This window comes from Gambusia affinis, linkage group LG14 (genome assembly GCF_019740435.1).
Source record: "Gambusia affinis linkage group LG14, SWU_Gaff_1.0, whole genome shotgun sequence".
Taxonomy (NCBI): domain Eukaryota; kingdom Metazoa; phylum Chordata; class Actinopteri; order Cyprinodontiformes; family Poeciliidae; genus Gambusia; species Gambusia affinis.
The window spans coordinates 16014231-16034918 of NC_057881.1; the positions used below are offsets into that span (position 1 = coordinate 16014231).

A 20688-nucleotide genomic window follows, 5' to 3' on the forward strand; every position below is an offset into this window, starting at 1 on the left:
ACATCCTGTGGTCGTGGACACGACGTTAGACTGTTTAAGAAGGCACAAATCACTGGCATGCATCAAGCAGAGAAAACATCTAAGGAGATTGCAGAAACTACTAGAATTGAGTTAAGAACTGTCCAACGCATCATTAAAAACTGGAAGGATGGTGGGGAACCATCGTCTTCCAGGAAGAAATGTGGTCGGAAAGAAATCCTGAATGATCGTTATCAGCTGCAGTTACTTAACGCTTTGGTCAAATCAAATCGAAGAAAAACAACAGTAGAACTCAGGAGTATGTTTAATTGTGAACACAAAAGCATTTCCACATGAACAATGTGAAGGGAACTCAAGGGGTTGATTGAACAGCTGGTTAGCCGTGAAAACCTCTAATCAGTAAAGCTAACCAGAAAAAAGGCTTCAGTTTGCTAGGGAGCATAAAGATTGGACTCTGGAGGAATGGAAGAGGGTCATGGGGTCTGATGAGTCCAGATTTACCCTGTTCCAGAGTGATGGGTGCATCAGGGTAAGAAGAGAGGCAGGTGAAGTGAGGCACCCATCATGCCTAGTGCCTACTGTACAAGCCTGTGGGGCAGTGCTATGATCTGGGGTTGCTGCAGTTGGTCAGGTGTAGGTTCAGCAACATTGTGTGCCCAAAGAATGAGGTCAGCTGACTACCTGAATATACTGAATGACCAGGTTATTCCATCAATGGATTTTGTCTTCCCAAATGGAACGGGCATATTCCAAGATGACAATGCCAGGATTCATTGGGCTCAAATTGTGAAAGAGTGGTTCAGGGAGCATGAGACATCTTTTTCACACAGTTGGACATACATTAACCCCATTGAGAATCTTTGGGATGTGCTGGAGAAGGCTTTCTTATTTTGATCTCCCATCATCAATACAAGAACTTGGAGAAAAATTAAAGCAACACTGGATGGAAATAAATCTTGTGACACTGCAGAAGCTTATTGAAACAATGCCACAGATATGTAATCAAAGCTAAAGGCGGTCCAACAAAATATTAAAGAGTGTGACCATTTTTAGGTGGCGACTTTTTTTTTGGCCAGGCAGTGTATATATTAAAACTAAGGAATAAATATTAGCTTTTTATACCACCGTGACTTAGTTTTCATTCTCACTGCTGCTTTCACAAGGCGCCACTACTTAAACCACATCTTTTGTTTGTATAGTTCCTTCATTAATCATATTATCTGAATAAAAATGTTTTCCTCAAGGACTCCACGGGAATGAAGACATTTCGGATTGTTGAGCTTTTTATAAGTCAAAATAAATAAAACCGTCATTCTAAACATAAACCTTTTTGCTATTTTGCACATTTAGACAATGCTCCAGCTGCTTAGCTGCTTAATAAATTACTTTCCCCAAATCGATGTAAACATAACTCAGTGGGTAGTGCTATAATCAGCAGCATGGAAGTTATGAGCTGCAGTCATTAAGCTCCTAGTTGACTATACTGGTGTCATAATAAACTCTTCTCGTTTGTGCTTTCTGTCTGTGCTGTGTTTTGTCAACAGTGAAAAAGATGACTGAACTCAAATCTAGAGGTGTGAAGATGTTGCCAAGCAAAGACAACCACCATAAGATATCAGTGTGTAAGTGAGAACTCTTATTTTCTATATTACTGAAATATCGGCACACTGCAAAAACTGAAACCTTAGTAAGATTAAATATCTTAAATTAAGGAGATTTATGCTTGATTTATTTCTGACAAGATTATTTTTCTCACCAAGATGTTTCTATGTTACAAGATTTTTCTTATTTAAGTGTTTTTGTAATTAATTATCTCAGTAAGACATAAAAGCTTGATACTAAGAAAATATAACTTATTATGAGTAAATATATACTGGAAACTAGAATATCAATATTTACAAAGCAAACGTCAAGTCTAGAACTTCTTATCCAAGTAAAATCTTCTTATTTCGAGCACAAAAAAAGAAATCACTTACTGAACAAAATCTCTTCAGATAATTAGAACAGACTATATCCAAAAGGATATAGTCCATTAGGATATATTTATTTTTTTATTGTCAATAAAAAAACAAAAAAACATGAACTTACATGCTTGTACAGTTGGCAGAGTGTACTGGAAATTATAATTTAATATTTAAACAGTTGACATGTAGCACTTGTAACAATTATATCCAGATAATTCCTGGCATGTTTCTATCTGCTAAGATGGTCAGATGGCTAATCTTAATTTGTTTGTTATATCTAAAAAATATATATATATATTCCATATCTTGGCTTCATAAAAAGAACACAATGTACTCTAATGCATTCACTTTAAACTCAGAAGTACATTGAGAGAGCAATCTCATTTACTAAAGCTATTTATTTTAATTCAGTATAAAAATCATACACAATATGTGAAAATCGTGTTACAAATAAAAAAAAAGACAATTAGTAAAGAAATAACCCAACTAAATAAATTCTTGTTTTATTATCAAGAACTACTATAAAATGAAAGCCGAAATAGCTCCTTGTCACTTCTTCTATGATCTGCCAATGCCATTTCTGAGTGAGCAATAGAAGCAGCTGCTCTTGGACGTTACTTCCTTACACATTACACACTTACCAGGCGGAAGAAAAAGTAGTTCCCATCAACCCTGTCTCATTTAGGCTAGATCTCAGTAATCTAGTTACTTTATAACGTGATCTTGTAAAGCTACATTATCTCAACTGACTAAGGTATTGAAAGTATTGATACTTGGATTTGAAAACAAATTTTAAAGCGTCACGTTCTGGTATCGGAAGAATCGATATTTCGGTATCAATCCGCACATCGCTACACCAGAGATCGTTGAACTGCACTGATTAACGCTAATTCAGTAGGGTCAGCCTAGTTTAGCGATTATCTACTGTACTTTTTATAAGATTGACTTTTTTTTCCTCTAATCTCGGTCGACATGGATGAAGATGGAAGACATTTTTCGTGTTTAGATCCTACAACTGCAGTACTGAGAGGTAAGCTTGATTTGCACTTGTCTGTCTTTGTAAGATAAGCTAATTCTGAAGCTAGTTAGCATGTCTTGTTATGCCAATTTTCACCCGCAGGTTAAAGAGCTGCTCTTGTGAATATGAGCTCTTAACAGTCATTAACCACAATAGTTAGAGCTTAAAAATAATATTGACATGAGTTTTTGGCACCTCCCATTTTTTTACTTAACTAAGGTGACTTTTCATTTGTAGCTTCTGATTCAGGAAATGGCTAAAGGGTAATTCCGCCTAATATTTCAGTAATATTAGGATTGAGGATGTTTAATCTGCTGTGATTTAAAATCTTAAATACAATTAGTTTTAAAGCCTAGATTAGATTATTCCAGACTGTTTGCAGGATATTTCAAACACTATTTTTGATTTGTGAATTTAAGTAGACTCAGTTTGAAGAATAATCATTAATGTGGCTCTTTATTTCACAAATCAGAAAAAAGTTTAAGAAATAAATAAGGGTTTAAATGATTTTACTATTAGCGTAATAATGTAGTCCAGGTTTGAACAGTGTAGGTATTATTTTTTATTATTCAAATAGAGCAGATTAAACACAAGAGATATAGTAAAAAATTGTGTGGAATTACCTTTTAAAAGTTTTCCAAATTGGAAACTACAATCAGAAGCTAATTGTAATAAAGCTTAATTTAGTTTGAGTTTTTAACTAAGACTGTTTATCATCAGATAAGGGTATTTAATATTGACTATAACAAAAAGAAGACTTCAGTTCTATGGCGTTTTCAAAAAATAACGAGGCCTTCGTTGACATATAAAGGTGATTGTAGGCTTCGTTGTGAATTTTGTTTTAAGCCATGACTCTAAAGTAGTGTCTCTTTTATAGAATCTGTGGTAAAAACCAGTGTTAACACACTTTTAAATAATCAAGTAACTTTTAAATAATTAAAATGACTTTGTCTTGGCATCTTGAATTCCTGTATTATTGTATTTGAGCAAATTTACTAAAATAAGACTTGTTTTATTTTTTAAGTAATCCAAGCCATGGTGAAGCCTTTGCCAGACACATCTCCATCACGTATTGCACCAGCTACAAGAAACTTTGGGAGTTCCGAGTGATGCTGTCCTTCACATTCTTGAGGTAAGAAATTTATGATACTTTTTCATCATTATACTGATTACAGTCCCTAAAACGTGGTTTTTGCGATTGTTTTTCTATCTGTGTTTCTATTAGCAGATGACCCAACAACTTCAGTCACACAAGACAACTTTTCAGCTCTGCGGTGATCGTGAAACCAACTCCCTGTTGGCCACTGGAATCATGTCTGTCCTGATCTTCTGAAAGGAGGACTGATAGTGTGATGTTCATCATAGTGTGCTACAACACCTTTTAGCATGTGGGCACTCCTTTCTGTGCTGCTGACCGATGTCTGGAGAATGCCTTCCATAACTGAGACAAGGCTTCCACATACAAAAGGCTATGGCTGCTGGGAAGAAGTTCATTGCAGAGTAAGCTCCCATATTAATATTGTTGATGTCTAATCCCAAGATTTGTTTTGCATTGGACATTTTGGTTTGCCTGACTCTTACGGCATCTTATTAGTGCGGCATATGTGTTAGATCTTCATTGTTCTGTCATTTTACAGGATTGTTTCAGAATCAGATGCCCAGTCCAGTCTTTAAATCCTGACCAGTAGTCATGTTTTGTTGTGTTTATGTGAAACTTAAACATAATAAAGATGTTAAAAGTAATAGAACTCATGTCTTTATTTCAACAAGCCAATAACATCTCTTGTTCCAGTATTGGCAGGATCAGATTCTGGATTTTTGCCTTAACATAAGAACCTTGAGTAAAATATGCAATGACAAAATATACATTTTAATCCTTTGTAACAATAAAAGTAAACTAGTTTTAGGTATATATATGCTGGTTTCAAGAAATTCATTGACAAGTAACATTTTCTTTACTTCAGAATATTTTTCTTAAAATAGGATAATATATCTTACTAGTATAAGTAGAATTGGCTTGTTTAAAGTAAAAATGCACAAATTTTAAGATATTTGTAGGCTCATCTTGGTTAGATGTTTTTTTTCTTGTTTTGGAAAATTATGACAAGATACATTTTCTTCTGTTGCCAGATAATTTTTCTTATTTTAAGAAAATTATACCATATTTTTAATTGTTTTTTTCTTGTTTTTGAAAGGGGACTTTTTGCAATGATTTGAAATCATTTCATCTGACTGTATTTCCATCACAGTTATCCTCCGTCCTTGTGGATGTGAGCTCTTTCTCAAGGCAATCTTGCTACCCAGATCTTTGATTGTTTGGTTTTTTTACCCACGATGCCCACTGTTGTGGTACACTTCATTCACATGAATTGAATGGTTTTAGACCAATCGTAGTTGCTTCACTGATCTACACCAGAGTTTCACTGCACATTTGCACCTCCCCGAACAAAACGCACTTTTTGAACAAACGCACAGATCAACACGGCTTGTGAGAAGTGTATAATTCAGTTTACATATTGCACTGTGGCAAAGATAAGCACATTATAATCATAATGTGAGAAAGAGAGTATGGATTTAACATAATATGCCTAAATATTACCGGAACTGTTTTTAACTGTGCTGCAGATCCATTGTTTGATTCTTTAAATTATGTTTAAGTTTGAAAAGTTTTAACTCAAGACCTCTGTATTTGTCGGCTGTTCTAAATATATAGGGTTGCCATGGCAATACTGTTTTATTCTCAGCACTTATTCTGTAACTTTGACAGTTCTTGCTTGATTAATGGAAGTTAACTTATAATTTTAGAGTTTTTGCCTCACATGGAGATTCTCACATAAAATATAGCAGCATTGACATTGTTTTAGATGAGTGAAATAAAGCTAAAAGTCTTAAAAGCTGACAAATAGAAACTATTTTGGACATTTGGACATCCTCTTTTTTCATGTTTGGCACCATACATACCAGTGTGTTTATTGGTAAATTAGTAAGTTTTTAATCAACCAATCAATCAATCAAATTTTATTTGTATAGCACATTTAAGCATCAAGGCATTTCAAAGTGCTTTACATCATATCAAACACAGAATGCAACATAGAATCAGTAGTCAAAACACGACAATGTCAAGTTCCATCAGGAAATTTGTAATTGATTATGTTTTAATCATGGATCCATCCTAGTTTAACCCTTAGGATGCATCATAACATCATCTGAGTGCATATTTTATGGTAATTAATGGAACTATCTGCTTGAGTAAACAGCTTATTGCCGCTTTACCACCTGCTTCGTAACAAATACGCATGCAAGCTTAGTTTTCGAATAACATTGTTGTAATGAGAACAATAGCTGGTGCTCCCTTATTTTCTATACAATGGCTGTGTGTGTTTTTTCACAGCCATAAATATTTCCTAAAGCCAAATTTTGCTTCTGTTTGAGCAAGAAAAAGCTGTAGGAGCTTTCATTCAGCCAATTGACAGGCAATGCGCAGCAATAGGTAGAAGAACAGTGTAATTATTCTCTCCGGTTGCTACTGGAAAATTCAGATAATTATTTTATTTGTTTTATTTATACTGTTTGTGTATTTTCTTCATCATCTATACCAATTTACAATGCGTGAGACATTTTTTTGCCAATAGATGACACTTTTTCTTTTTATGGAATAAATTTACAGAGACATGTAAATTTGTGACTGTTTGCGAATCATAATTAGTGCCTGTGGGAGCCTCCAGTAGTACAGGTGAAACCCCAAATCTGTGCTAATCTTCAAACACAGGTGCAAGCAGCTCATTACAATAATGGGCCAAGAGGTGTAGAAGGAACAGGCCAAATCAGAGCAGATCCCAAACAGCAGTGTGTGATTTAATGACACTTAGCTTCCCTCAAATAAACTTAATTACCTGATGAGGCATTCCAGATATCCTCATTGGCTCAGAAGAAAAAAAAGAGTATATCCATATCAAATAGAAGACTCTACTTTGATAATCCTTGGCTAATCAAAGCAGTCTCTTTAAATTGTGAACCACTTCTTTAATGGATAAACTGAGTGAATCAGTACAGTAGTAGTCTTTAGAGAAGGAAGTAGTAGTTTTGTTACAGGGAGCATTAATGGATGCTTCCTTCTGTAAAGTAGTAATGTCAGTTGCAATGAGAGTCATTTGAGTTTTTTTCACACACACATGCTATACTTCCAAATGTGTTGGTTCTAGCCAAAAATCATTAAATTCAGGGGTTTCAGTCAAATCCATGGCGCCAGGCATACACAGTCAAACCCTAAAACATGGAGGCTGCTTCTATAGATATTTGTCGCTTTCATATTCCCAACATTGAATAAATGTCTTGAGGATTGGAGCCCTCCTGTTTCAACATGACTGCACACCAGTTCACAAAGACGAGGTCCATGAAGGCGAGGATGAACAAGTTTGGTGTGGAGGAACACGACTGACCTCATCCAGACGGACCAAGTGTTTGGGATGAATTGAAGCAGAGCCTGGAAGCCAAGCCTTCTCGTTTGACATCAGTGTGTGACCTCAAAAATGTGTTTCTGAAGAAAACGGAGGGTGGAAAAAAATCCAATAAACATAATCCTAAACCTTATGAAAAGGAAACGCGGAAGCTGGTATAGCAGCAAAGGGGTAGGATGAAGTCATATTAAAGCCTTTGGATTAAAAGTAGGATGTCACTCAAGTGTGTGTGTGTGCGTGTGTGTGTGTGTGTCTGGCAAGACAGGTGAACAAATATTACTGCTCCTGGGAGCACTTTTGCATTTTGCATAGATTTTTTTTTTTTTTATTGCTAAATAATGCTGCTTTTGGGTGTAAATGGTGCAGCACAAAGTTTGGTGGCCATCTTTGATTCATTTTTTACAAAAACCCCTACTTTAAAATCCATCGATACTAATTCAATAAAAGCACATAGAAGATTCAGTAATTTAGTGCTGCTATTCAGTGAAAAATTAAACAAAACCAGTCACATAATTGCACCACAAGGGACATTACCAGAGGCACAACACCTTTGTAAATCTGCAGCAAGATCCATCAAGATCTTGTATATTTATAAATCCAGCCTTCAAGCTTTAATTATCGTCTTTTTCTTTAAATATGCTGTAATTGTTGACGATTATGTTCTTTTAAAAATTGCTCAAATGTGTTTTCCCCCCGTAAAGCTCGAGGAAAATTGAATAACCAGCCTTCTTCCATTTTTATTTATTCGGAATTTATTACATATTTTAGCACTAGGAAGCTCTGCTGACACTGCCGAGCCTTGTTTTGAATTTATAGCAGTCTCGCATTAGTCTGCGACTCAGGCCAGAGAGCAGGTCTCCCATTGATTGGACCCTGTAGAACTCTGACCCCTGGCAGTCAGTCAGGGCTTACCCACTTTGCCAAGTTTACCTGGCCCCTCTTGACACTGAAACTTCACTGCTCTGCACTCCATGACATGATTAAACAGAGATTTACAGAGATTGTGTGGTTGAAAAAACATTTGTTTTTTTTTTCTGTTGCTCAAAAATAGGATATTGAACAACTTGTCTGTAGATAGATAAGCAATTGTTGAGATGTTCGATTTGATTTCTTTCCTAGTGTTTTTTTTTTTTTTTATAAATAAACTTCTAAATTTTAATCACAAAAAAAGTGAAGCTAAACTGACAAAAGAAAAAAAAAACAACATATTGGACAAATAAAACAGAAGATGCATGTATAAAGACTTGATTTCTAAAGCAGTGGCAAAAATCCCCCCTGACATTTATTAAATTTTATTTACCCTATGTAGAATAGTTTTTCTTACTAGTTAAGCATTTAGTGTAAAAGCTAACCAGGCATTCTGCAGTATGTTATTTTTGTAACATTTGGCACAGGATTTTCAGAAAATAAATACTTTTGTCCTTGACCTGCTGAACAATCTATACTTTTTTGTTTGTTCTCTGTCAATAGTGTCTCAGATGGGTGTAGCTCAAGGACACAACATGTGTCCAGATCCTGGGATTCCGGATCGGGGGAAAAGAAAAGGCTCTGACTTCAGGTAAACAAGAGGGACACTAACAACATCCGATAATTTCGTTTTACCTTTCATTTAGATTAATATGGCTGAAACAACAAAGAAGCAACATTTCTTTTGATAGCTTATCTGACTTTGCAACCTCCTGGTCTTTATTTTAAAATGTGCTCCAGTGCAACACATTTCCTGATGTGAAACAAACCCAATGAGTCAAATATGTAAGCTTATGCAGATACAGGTCCCCTCCTATTTTAACCACAGCTCAGCAATAGCCTGCCTCAGGGAAACAGTGATATTGCCATAGTGGCAATATCACTATGGAGCCTTGTTTCCTGTCAAAGCTATTGTCTGTATCAGTGGTCACCTGTAACGCCTGTAATGGGTGTCATCTGTATTAGGTATTTGTGTCATTTTTTTATTTATTTATTTTTTTAAATCAGAGCCAGAAGGGCTAAGAAAATATACATGCTTTTTTTTTATTGTCAGTACATATGTTTTCCTGGTTCTCCAACTTTTTAGCTAATTTATTTTTCTGGGCTTTCTCTGACTGCAGGCGAGGAGCTACAGTGCACTTTTCCTGCGATGAGGGTTACGAACTGCAAGGCTCAAAGAGCATCAGCTGCCTCCGAGTGACAGACAGCTATGTGGGCTGGAGTGATGACCGGCCCATCTGCAGAGGTAAGCTTTGACATGTTGTGTCTATGCACGTATGTAACGTACGCAGGCTGAATTTGACCTCTATTCATTCTTCTGCGCTGAGGTGCTCAGCCCATGTTTGCTTATAAGGCTGCTGTTATTTTGTGTGGGAGTGTAGTACATTTCCTTTTCTTCTCGATGTGCAGTTCCCACAAGTTTATGAGCGGCCCGACTTTGACCTTTACTCAGCATTATTCTGCTTCTGTTGCCTAGCCATGCATGCATGGTCCATGCCCATCAATCATGTCGTTTCTCCTTGTGACCTTTTGGAAATAGATGATTTATTGAAATTTTAAGGTTTTTGACATCTGTGCAGTTTTTGAGTATCTGGTCTTGAGTGCATTCTTTTCTGAAACACTATTACGGATTCGTCAATAGAGTGCTCTACCGTAACGTTAAACCTGGTAGCTCAGAAGAAATTCCGGAGCGCTCCTGCACAGTCAGGAAAAAGATGGTATTTGATTTAAAAAATAAAAACATTTTCAGGCACGGAGGAAGGAAATGGAATCTGCAAAGTTATTTTTATTTGATCATTTCTGTCCGCTACCCTAAGGGTTTGAGAACTCAAATAAAACTTTAAGAACTAGTTTAATAAAAAAACAAACAAACAAACAAACAAAATATAGAAAACAGCTCACTATTTTAGGATGTTCAAAGAATTCCAAATTGCTGAGTAGATGTGAAAGTGCATCACTTTTCTGCTGAGCAGGCAAACAGATTTAATAGAGAAAGAGAACTGAATGAATAAGCTATTAAACAAAATAGTTACTAAATGCATTTGATTTCACACCCTTAGAAGAAAAATTATTAGGACACTTATGATCTCCATAAAATCCAAAAGTATTTTATGGAGATCGTAATAATTTAGCAAAAGTTTTATTTCTACATTTTTGTCAACGATAGTGATGGTTTTTGCTTTGATTTTCTAAACTGATTTTCTAAAACTGGTGTAACCGGTCTACACTGGAGTATCCACTAGATGAAGTTGACTTTTTAGAAGGACTGTTGGAAATGTGGTGCTAATTAGTCTTGGTTCCATCTGCAGTCTTGTCACCTGCATTTCAGAAAATAAGTTTGTGATATAGTGAAGCATAAAGTCTTGTACTGACAGTTTTCTACCAATAACATCCATAATGTGTGTGAAATTTGTCCTAACAAATGTCTTCTTTCAGTATTCAGCAATCCATTATGAGCCCTTTCATGCTGCGCCTTTAATCCGACTCACAATGCTTAGATAGAGATAAAACATTCTCAGGCAGCAATTAGAGTATCCTAAATTAGCATCAGTCATCATTACATTTAATTGGGCTATCATTAACACTTTGGGATAAAGTATTTACAATTTGATTTCTTGGCATAAGATCCATATTTCCAACTTCAATTATATGTTATTTCACTTTTTAATCTTTCTTACTTTCTTCTCTGCCAACAGACCCCTGCAAAAGGTGTATAAGACAAGTGATAAAAATCAACCTTAACTTTCTTGCTGTACATTTTTAAACCAATCCTAATTATCAACAGTATTTGCAGATACACAATTTGCTCCTAAATTTGCCAGGCAGATTTAGATGTAAACAGGTTTCCATTGGTGGTGGAAGGATTTAGCCTTCAGGTTTTATAGCTCAGTTATTTCCAAATAATGTGTGTGTGAGATTTGTCTTCACATATGCACAGATAGAGGACTTCCTAAAGTCTTGTTTTTAATTAAATGTGTTTTTTTCTTTACTGTTCCACCATGCTGATGCCCTCGTGTCTCCCTAAGAAAAGTCACCTTGTGCCTTTTTAAGCCTGTTTTTCTAATTCCTCACCTGCTCTGTCAATGTGAATATTTAAAGGGAGATTTCTACTGTTTCCTTTCCATGTCGATTAGGTAGAATTTTAAATACAGACCGGTGGACCAAGATCATTAAAAAATGTAAATAAAACAGGGTACTCGTGTGCCAAACACTTTGCATGTTGGCTAAAATGTTTTGTCATAGGTTTGCTCTGTCACCTAAATGACTTGCTTTTCTTGTCACTTTTTCATTAAAGCCGGACAAGAGGTCAGACTAGAGCGGCCATGTGGCATGGGCTTATCTGATTAAGACACACTTTTGAGATTTTCATAAATTATAACTTCAAAAACTACTTCCACTTCACATTTTGGTGACTTTCAATTTTCTATCACATAAAAAATCTTATTAAAATATTTTAGAATTTCTGGCTACAACGTGACAAAATGTGAAAAAGAAATTGAATAGATTTTTGCTGAAATGTGCTGTACAAATAAAATGAACTTATGGTTACTTTGAAAAAAGGGAAAGAAAGAAATTGAAGCCAGTGCAGTAAAGGAGAAGACAACAGTCAAACATTCATTGGTTACAGCACTAACCAGTCAGACTCCACACCTTTGAAACTTCATGATATTTGAAATAGATAATTTTATTACTAAGAAAAGCATTGTTTTTAATTGAAAAGTTCATTTATTGCAGTAACTCAATTCACTAAGTGAAACCAATTTAAGAGATTACCTGTATTGCATTTTCAGGCCTTTAGTTCAGTTAATTATGACAATTGAACAGCAACGCAATTACCGATAAAATCCAATTAGCCCAGCAAAAACGTGACTTTTAATACAGAAATGTGGGCTTAATTAAAGTAAGTCCTAGCACCTGGTCCAACGTTACTTTCAAAAGTTTTTTTAAACTGACAGACAAGTGTCATTGAAATGCATATTCCAATTTATTGAATGTGCATGTAAATAGGCATGATCAGTTACACAGTGTAAGAGCTAGAGCAACTTTGGTGATTAATTTTTTTTTTTTTTTAATACAGTGTTGAAAGTAGATCCTCTAGAAAATGCAATCAGTAATGTCTTAAAGATAAACATGCAATCCAATCCTACACAAGACTTGCAGATATGCAGTCTGTCTATAGAAGAATGACGGACGTTTTTGTCATTTTGGGCAGGGACAATATAAAACACTACTATTTCTGTGATTATATTGTGTGTCTGAATTGTGACAAAACATTTACCTCTTTGTGTCTGTTGTCTTGTAGCACCAATGTGCGGCGGTCAGCTAAAAGGACCCAGTGGTGTCATCACATCTCCTAATTATCCCGTTCAGTACGATAACAACGCCAACTGCACTTGGATCATCACAGCAACTGACATGTCTAAGGTAATTCTCACTCAACATGAGATCCGAGTTGAAACCGTTTTGGATTTTCAATTGACTTTTGGTTGTTTTCTGTGAAAATGTTAATGTGTGTGAAGCCGTGTAATTCAGTTTACCTGTTTGAGAAGAGGGCGCAGCGCTCTGCCACGCAAGACTCCTTTTGGGGTTTTGACAATCGCTACAGGACCTTTTGGGGGCTTTTCAGCACGCCAAGTGATAGACTGAAACGTAAGAGACGAAGAAATTAAAGGAGAGAAAATGACTTGATGTTCTCCAACAAAAGCCATGAGCAAGTTGTTAGAATTACCTGTGGTGGCACAAAGAGGGTGAATTGGACAGCAGAATAATGGTTTTAAGAGCATGCTTAGAGGAGAACATGAAAGACTCGCAGGCCCTCTGTTTAGACCATTGACTTTGGAGTTGTGTTCAAGGCCATTCAGCTACTCTTTTGCCAAATGCCCCTCTCTAAAACCGACCAACGTAGTTGTACAAATCACTTTTTTTTTTTCTTTTTCACTGCAACGAGTGAAAGCGGGTTTGTGAACAGAGATAAAGCAGGAATGTAAGTCAGAGACAATGTATGTCCACCGATGCCCAACCTTTGTTTGCAACTATATACCCAGCAGGCTGCATCCGGAAACACAACCTAGTATTTTAGGCAGCATCTTGCTTTGTTTGGTTCAGATGAAGATGGAACGAGGCTGTTCTTTCTGTTTACAGACGTAACGAGCTTCTATTTCTGTCCATCTCCACAGACCCAGCCAGAGGAGGTGTTAACTGAGGTACTGCAGAGGGAGTAGAATAGGACATGACAATGATTCCTCTAGGCCTAAATTCAGTATCAAAGAAACTGTGACAAATGCGGGTTGAGGTCAGTTTTATTGAAGATACAGAAAGTTTATTTTTGAAGTCTTTCAGGTATTAAAGCATCAATGTCAAGGACTCTGGCTTTCTATTCCAAAACAAATTAAGTACCAGTGAAGATTGTTTGCAATGTAAAGTGCACTGCTTTTAGGAAAGTTGTCAAAGGTGTTTGGTTTCAAACAGTTCAACTCTAAGAATATTTTGTTAGGGTTTTTGAACAGCTAGTATCTGCATTAACACTGTCCTCTTTGGACTTTACAGAACCTACCAAAAATATTCGTACCCCATAACATTTATCATGTTAGGGCATGGTATATTCATTGAAATTGTATGTGTTAAACCAAAATTATAAAGTGGAAGGAAAAGGAAATTCTTTAAAAAAAATAAAATAAAATAAATACTGTACACCCAAAAATCTGATCAGTTTGCTCACCCTTTATAGATTAAACTTTTAAATCTCATTCATTTGTCAGACCTAAATCTGTTTAAGAGTCTATGGTAGGATATTTCCTTTCACGTGAAACGTTTTCACTACTATATGCTGAACTGTCACATTAAATTTCAATGAAACACACTAGAGCTTGTAGTTTTAAAGTGACGAAATGTGTAAAAGCTGAAGGGGTATGAATACGTTTAAAAGAGACTGAGTTTTTGTAATATTTGGTGTTTTTGTTGAGTGATACTTTCAAAGATTTGTCTTGACAGCATAGATGTACACGGAATAAAAAAACATACACCAGTAAACAGTATTTCATATTTAAGGTTGTTACCGATCCCTTTCAACTGCATCGAGCTATTTCCCATAACAGACTCATGGAGTGGTTACAAATTTTTTTGTTGTTGTTGTTTGTCCCCCCAACCCCCTTTTGCTATTTTCTCTCCCCTTAACTTAACTTGTTGTCTGACAGATTGGAGAAGAGTTTGTAGTATAAAACTCTATTTATTGAGCGATCTGACCTATTTTGGAACACATCATCAATCTTTTTTCTCCACCTTGGCAATTTTCATTAGGCACAAGGTTTAACATGGTACAGAATGCAATTTGCATTTATATAAGCTTTTTCATTAGTCCTTGCTCTCTCAGCCTTCTGAAAATATTAGGAGTTTGTCAGAAATCAGTGGCACCCAATTTAGGGTAAGAGACAAAATATTGTTCAGTTTTTTGGTGGTATTGTACCCATCAGCTCTGCTATTCTGTCTGTCATCACTGGTTTTCTTTGTTGGTTAATTAATGTGTTCATCCGAGCTTATCAGAGATGCATTTTAGGACTAAGGTGTTGGGTTTTTTATGCTTCAATATTGACTGCATAATATAAAAATATTTCTGTTTTTGTATCTTGTTATAAAATGTTCAGTGTCTTGCCATTCACACCCAGTGCATGTCATGTCTGTATTTTATAGAGATTTTATGTGATAAACAAAAAAAAAAAAAAGTTTTTGAAGAAATGTTCAGTGGTTATGTCTACCTTATATGTAGGAAATATTCTACAAAGTGTGTATTCAATCAGAAAATGGTGCTGTAAGTCACTTTACGTCTGATAACATGGGCTCTAAAACCGATTGTCTTCTTCCTGCTTTAAATTTGGAAGGTGCCGAGATGATTCAAAACACGTCTCATCTGATAAGACATCAGATGTTTGATTAGTGGCTGAGGATTAATGAGGGAAACATAGAAAATGAGATGTAGGAAAGCATACCTACGGAATTATGTGTAGCTTTAATGCAAATATGTTTATCTGTACAAACCGAACAAGGGCCGCATGTTTGAAAAAAGTTTATAGAAATTGTCCAAAACAGAAGGAAAATTTGTAAGGCAAAGTAGAACTTTATATGCAGGTTGCGCAGCCGCATCATAGGTGTCCACTGAAATGTGTCTGAAAAATATTCAAATGAGACTCTTGAATGATGGATTGATGGACGGGGGCATCGGGAATCACAGATGGAAGGAGGTCTCTTCTCTGCGCCTGATCTCGAGATCATTCAAGCATCTGTCAGTTATGCCTCTCTGGGCGATATCTCTGCTGTTGTCTAGGTGATCAAGCTGACATTTGAGGATTTTGACCTGGAGAGAGGTTACGACACCTTAACGGTGGGAGACGGCGAGCTCGTGGGGGACCAGAAGACCATTTTCCATGTGTGAGTGCCTCCTTCTTTAACCTTCATCTTTTCTTGCCTTGAATTTTTCCCTTTGTTTTAATTTCTGCTCTTTGGGTCACTAGCCATTTCTGTAATGCAAGATGTCTTTTAACACTGTTCATGCTTTCCTCTCTTCATCTTTGTTCTGTGTTGTAGCACTTGCTATTAGTTTTCCTCTCTGCCTCCTCATGCCCAGCAAGAGCCCACTTTCTTCCTTTGCCCCTAGCACTTATCTCTCATTGGCACAGTTTCTCTTTCATTTCATCAGCACCTGGTGCAGTAGGGTATTAAAAATAGATGCTGCACTACATTGTCAATCAGAACTCTTTCCAGTATTGAAAAACAGCGCAACAGTAAAGTGGTGTGGCATTCACACTAGCAGATGCTCTATTCACAGGATGTTATTATTAATTGTGCAGAAATTTACCACCTTAATAAAGTTTTTATAGATCAGTTTATATTTGAGGCTGCCTGACTGTTAGAAGTGAGCAGGAAAGTCAATAAATGTTGCAGATGTGTGAATGGCTTCTGCAGTTTAGTATTTTTCTCTAGGCTGGCAAACAGATAAACAAAAAAAAGCAAGGATAGATATCAGTGCTTGTGAAGATTTTTGCTCATTCCATCAACCTTTTCTGAGCATGAAGGCCTAGTTTGCAGGTTTTTCATCTTTGCACGCAAGTAAAATAATGTTAGTAACTGTTTTTAGCCTCCAAATTATTTGAAGATTCCTTATGGTTTTTTTGCAAACTCATCGTGGATATGAGATATTTACACACAGTCTCACAGAATCTCACCTTCGAAAATCCAAACTGTTCCTTTAAATAGGTCAAAATTCAGAATAGTGGAGTGTATTGTATAAAATTTGTTCAGGCAATTTTAGATTTATGAAAGTAGCAAAGGAAGCAGTATTAGCAGAATTAGCTTTTTTTTAGAATTTTTTAATTTCTATGCAGTTTTATGGGTCAGGTCATCCAACATGAACGGATATTCCATTCAGCTTTTAGTTCCTGAAATATAAAACTGAAAAAGCAAAAGGAGCAACTAAATATTTGATGCCAGCTCCACACACAATGCTGACAAAAAAACCCCTAAAAATATAATGTTTTAAAAGGATAAAAACGACACATAAAAACAACTTTGCCAGACACAACCACTCATTTCTCTATTCTCTGTATTCCACCATTAAAATTTGAGCCGTTAATCACTTACTCTGCAGCTATACGCTTTCTAATTAGAGCTGGGTGAAATTACTATTCAAATAGGATTAAATTACTACTGTGACATTGACTGATCTTGCCTTCATTTTCCACTGCTCCCCAGCTGTTTTGCATGAAGGCTTTGAAATTTCTCAGGTTGGAGTTTCTCATAGGAGCTTTAGAGTTCAGTAGTTTTGTATGTAACCCAGGCTTAAATATTTCCCTTTGGTAGTTGAAAGGATACAGAAACACTAAGTCCTTGAGCTATTAACGCGACAACAATTTAGTAATAAAATAACCATTCCTCCTTGCAGTCTGCAGCTTGCACGGTGGAGCAGTCGATAGCACTGTTGTCTTAAAGCAAGAGAGTCATGGGTTCAAATCCCAGCCTGGGGCCCTTCTAATTGGAGTTTGCATGTTTCCCACTTTGCACGAGTTGGTTTTCTCAAAAACAAAAAAAGAGAAAAATAAAAAATCACTTGTTAGATTAATTGGTCTCTCCAAATAGTTTTTGGATATGAATGTATGTGTGCAAAGTTATTCTGCCCTTGTGTTGCTCTGTGACGATAAACAGGTGTAGACGATGAATGGATGGATAACTTTCACTAGAGACAGACACATCTCATGTATTATTCCAGCTAAAACTGTATATTTGACATAACCAAACAAAATTTGTGTCAATCATTTTGCAGCTTGTCTGGGACGACGACGCCAGACCTGGTGGTGAGCACCAGTCACCAGATGTGGCTGAACTTCAAAACAGATGACACCAGCGGCTCCCTTGGATTTAAAGTCACTTTTGAGGGTAAGAATGGATATCAGTAAGATTGATTAGCAACAGCAAATAATAAAAATGTGTTCAGATTCATTTTAAGACTTATTTGATGTGCCAGTATTTCTTCTGAATAGTTTTTTTTTTTTTTTATAAACAAAATGTATTCATGAGCATTAAAAATATCTTTGTCTACCAATTCTAGACAGGCAGGACTTGTGACACTTTGCTGTACTTTATATAAAAGGAGGAAGAACATCACCAATGACTTAAGAATAGAAATTGTGGCTATACAAAATTGTAGGGAGTCTTAAAATGCATTTCTATACTATTTCAAGTCCAAACCCTTTCAGTGAGAAGGAACAATCAGCTGTAAAGAATGTTGGACAAGAGTGAGGAGTCCCATCACAATGACCACTAAAAGACAGAACTGGTGTGAGCTGTTTGTGAGGGTTGTTAGGAGAATCCTTCCAATGTGAGAGCTTTGTCCCAACAGCTGAAGCTCAAAAAGTACTTGATCACAAACTCCTGATAAGATGCTGTTGTGGGCCATCAAGAAAGCTCTTTATGAATAACCACGTGTAGTTGTCTAAAGGTTCATGCTGAAGTCTTGGGTGACTGATGAAGGCAAATAAAAACTATTACTGGTGAAAACAAACACAAGGCCAAGGTGTGGGGCATCAATTGAAGCTTCAGTTCTCGTCGATACCTAGAACAGCCCAGTGTTAACGAAAAGATTAGAAGACTTGAGCTGAGGGTTTATTCAGCAACTGTGGTGCTTCAAAGGAGAACAACACCACGTGACATTACGTGACATTAGACATTAAAGGCCAAACACTATTGGTGTTGGATTTTGTGATAAGGAAAAATAGAGAATGTGTTTCGACAGACATCAGACACATCATCCAATGTCCAGAAACTCTCAGAAAAGAAAATATCTGCCATAGTTTTTACGTATAATAAATGTATAAATATGCTGTGTAAGGACTTAGTTTGAGTTCTTATGCTAATTTATGTAACCATCTGTGGGATACCTAACCAGCTCCGCTGAGAAGTAGTTTAAATAGGGCTCGACTTTGCAGCTATTTGAAGGAACTGTTTTCTGAAAGAGGTTATTATCTATACCTATGTTTCTTTGTCATACGTTAGCTGTTTTTCATGGACAGAGAAAGCTGAGTTAATCTACATAACTAAAGCCTGTTTTGCCTTTCTTTCAATTTAACAAGCTTGATTGAGTTTAGGTCCCAAAACTTATTGAACAGAGAGAGACATTGGCTTTTGAAGCCTTTTAGCATAATAACAAAAGATTGTGGTAATTAAAGGCCTTTGATCTCCATTTGGCACATTCATAGAATATAATGATGGCTTACGAGGACTTCAAACGTAACACAGGTCCAAGTGATCTCTTAAAAACCTGACAGAAAATCCCTGTTGGGTTTAACGCTCTTTGGCAATAATAAGTTATAAACTGATTTTTTTTCATTGCTAGCGTCAAGTTTCATGCATTGAACCTTAATAAGCTCAAACACAATCAGATGACCTTTAATTCATTTGTACCAGGGTTTGTTGTTTTTTTTTGCCAGAATGCTTAATTCCAGTGTTTTTAATTATAATTTCTATTATGTGTCTTGGCTGCAAAATATAATAGAATTTAATTTAGAAGCAGATGTGTATAAGGTTATGTTTTCTTTTATAACCAGTGTTTGTTTTTGCCTCCGTCCGTCGTTCTATCTAAAGTACATCAAGCCTTTTCCTCCGGTCCAAATGATGGTATATTATCAGTAAAAAACAACAGGGAAGGTGGAGCAGCATATTGAAGAAAAGTGTAATTAAAACAATGAGTTCAACCTAATGAAGGGGGAAGAAACACTCTGGAACACTTCACCTCCTCGATAGGAGCAACCGAAATCTTATTAGCATTTTCAATTACTTGTATTTTTAAGCCTGATCATCAGGTTTAGTTGCAAATCCAGACAAATCAGTGCACATATTTTAGCGTAGGTCACACACCTTCAGCGCTGGCCTTCTTTCTGAGCATGTAATGCTTGCAAACATGATTAGGTGTTAATGCAAGTAAGCAGGTCTCTAGGTGAGTCAGCCACTTCAAGCGTTTATGATGGAGTGACATGAATCAGCGGCATGTCTTTATACCTTAAAGCAAATTCATGCACTGCAAAAAAAAATGTATGACATTAGGGAAACCTCCTTTTGTCCTTTATGTTTTTAGCTAAACACCATCTATGTTGATATTATGTTATGCATCTGGTCAAATATTTTATTCATAACACTAGCTCCTGTATTAGCATTTAGACTACTGACAGCCTCTTAAATAGTGCATGTTGACTTTATATTTGTTACAGCTGATTGAAACAGAAATAGACTTTAAAATGATCTGTTGGTTGATGGATTTAGTCCTAATATTTTTCATGGGCTTGATTATGTGCTTATTTTTCACTTAATTTATTCATTAGTAGAGCTACATTTAAAAACCACCTCAAACTAAAGTATGTTTATAAACAAATTATGAATACATCTAGCAGGATGCATGTAAAACATTAGAAGCTAATAAAAGAAAATTCTTTTTAAAGCCAATATGTAACAGAAAATAGAAAATGTAAAAATAGAAAAACAGAACACACTTTATCGGAGCAGAAAGCCCGTTTACTACTTTAAGAGCTCATTAATTTGTAGAGCAGGAGTGTGATCCTGACTCCTGAGCAGCTTTTTATTTAAAGTGGGAAGCTGTTCTAAGGTCTTCAACTCTTACTGAAACAAGGTTGAGGTGTTGTTGTTTGAAGCGTTTTAAGATATTGCATGTGATTCTGGGCCATACCATAAACCTTGACTAGCAGAGTTCCATTGTTCTGTATGGCCTTTGGAGATTGCAGTGTAGTAGCTGATGGAAGGCTGATTC

General features: G+C 36.1%; 1 protein-coding gene across 1 annotated transcript in view; it reads left to right on the forward strand.

Moving 5' to 3' along the window:
* csmd2 (CUB and Sushi multiple domains 2) overlaps positions 1-20688 on the forward strand; it is a 248851-nt gene that overhangs the window by 121166 nt on the left and 106997 nt on the right. The window contains exons 7-12 of the mRNA XM_044138720.1: positions 1524-1601; positions 8889-8976; positions 9506-9630; positions 12688-12809; positions 15703-15806; positions 17695-17807. Of these exons, the coding sequence (XP_043994655.1) occupies positions 1524-1601; positions 8889-8976; positions 9506-9630; positions 12688-12809; positions 15703-15806; positions 17695-17807 (630 nt within the window). The remainder of the gene's footprint in view (positions 1-1523; positions 1602-8888; positions 8977-9505; positions 9631-12687; positions 12810-15702; positions 15807-17694; positions 17808-20688) is intronic.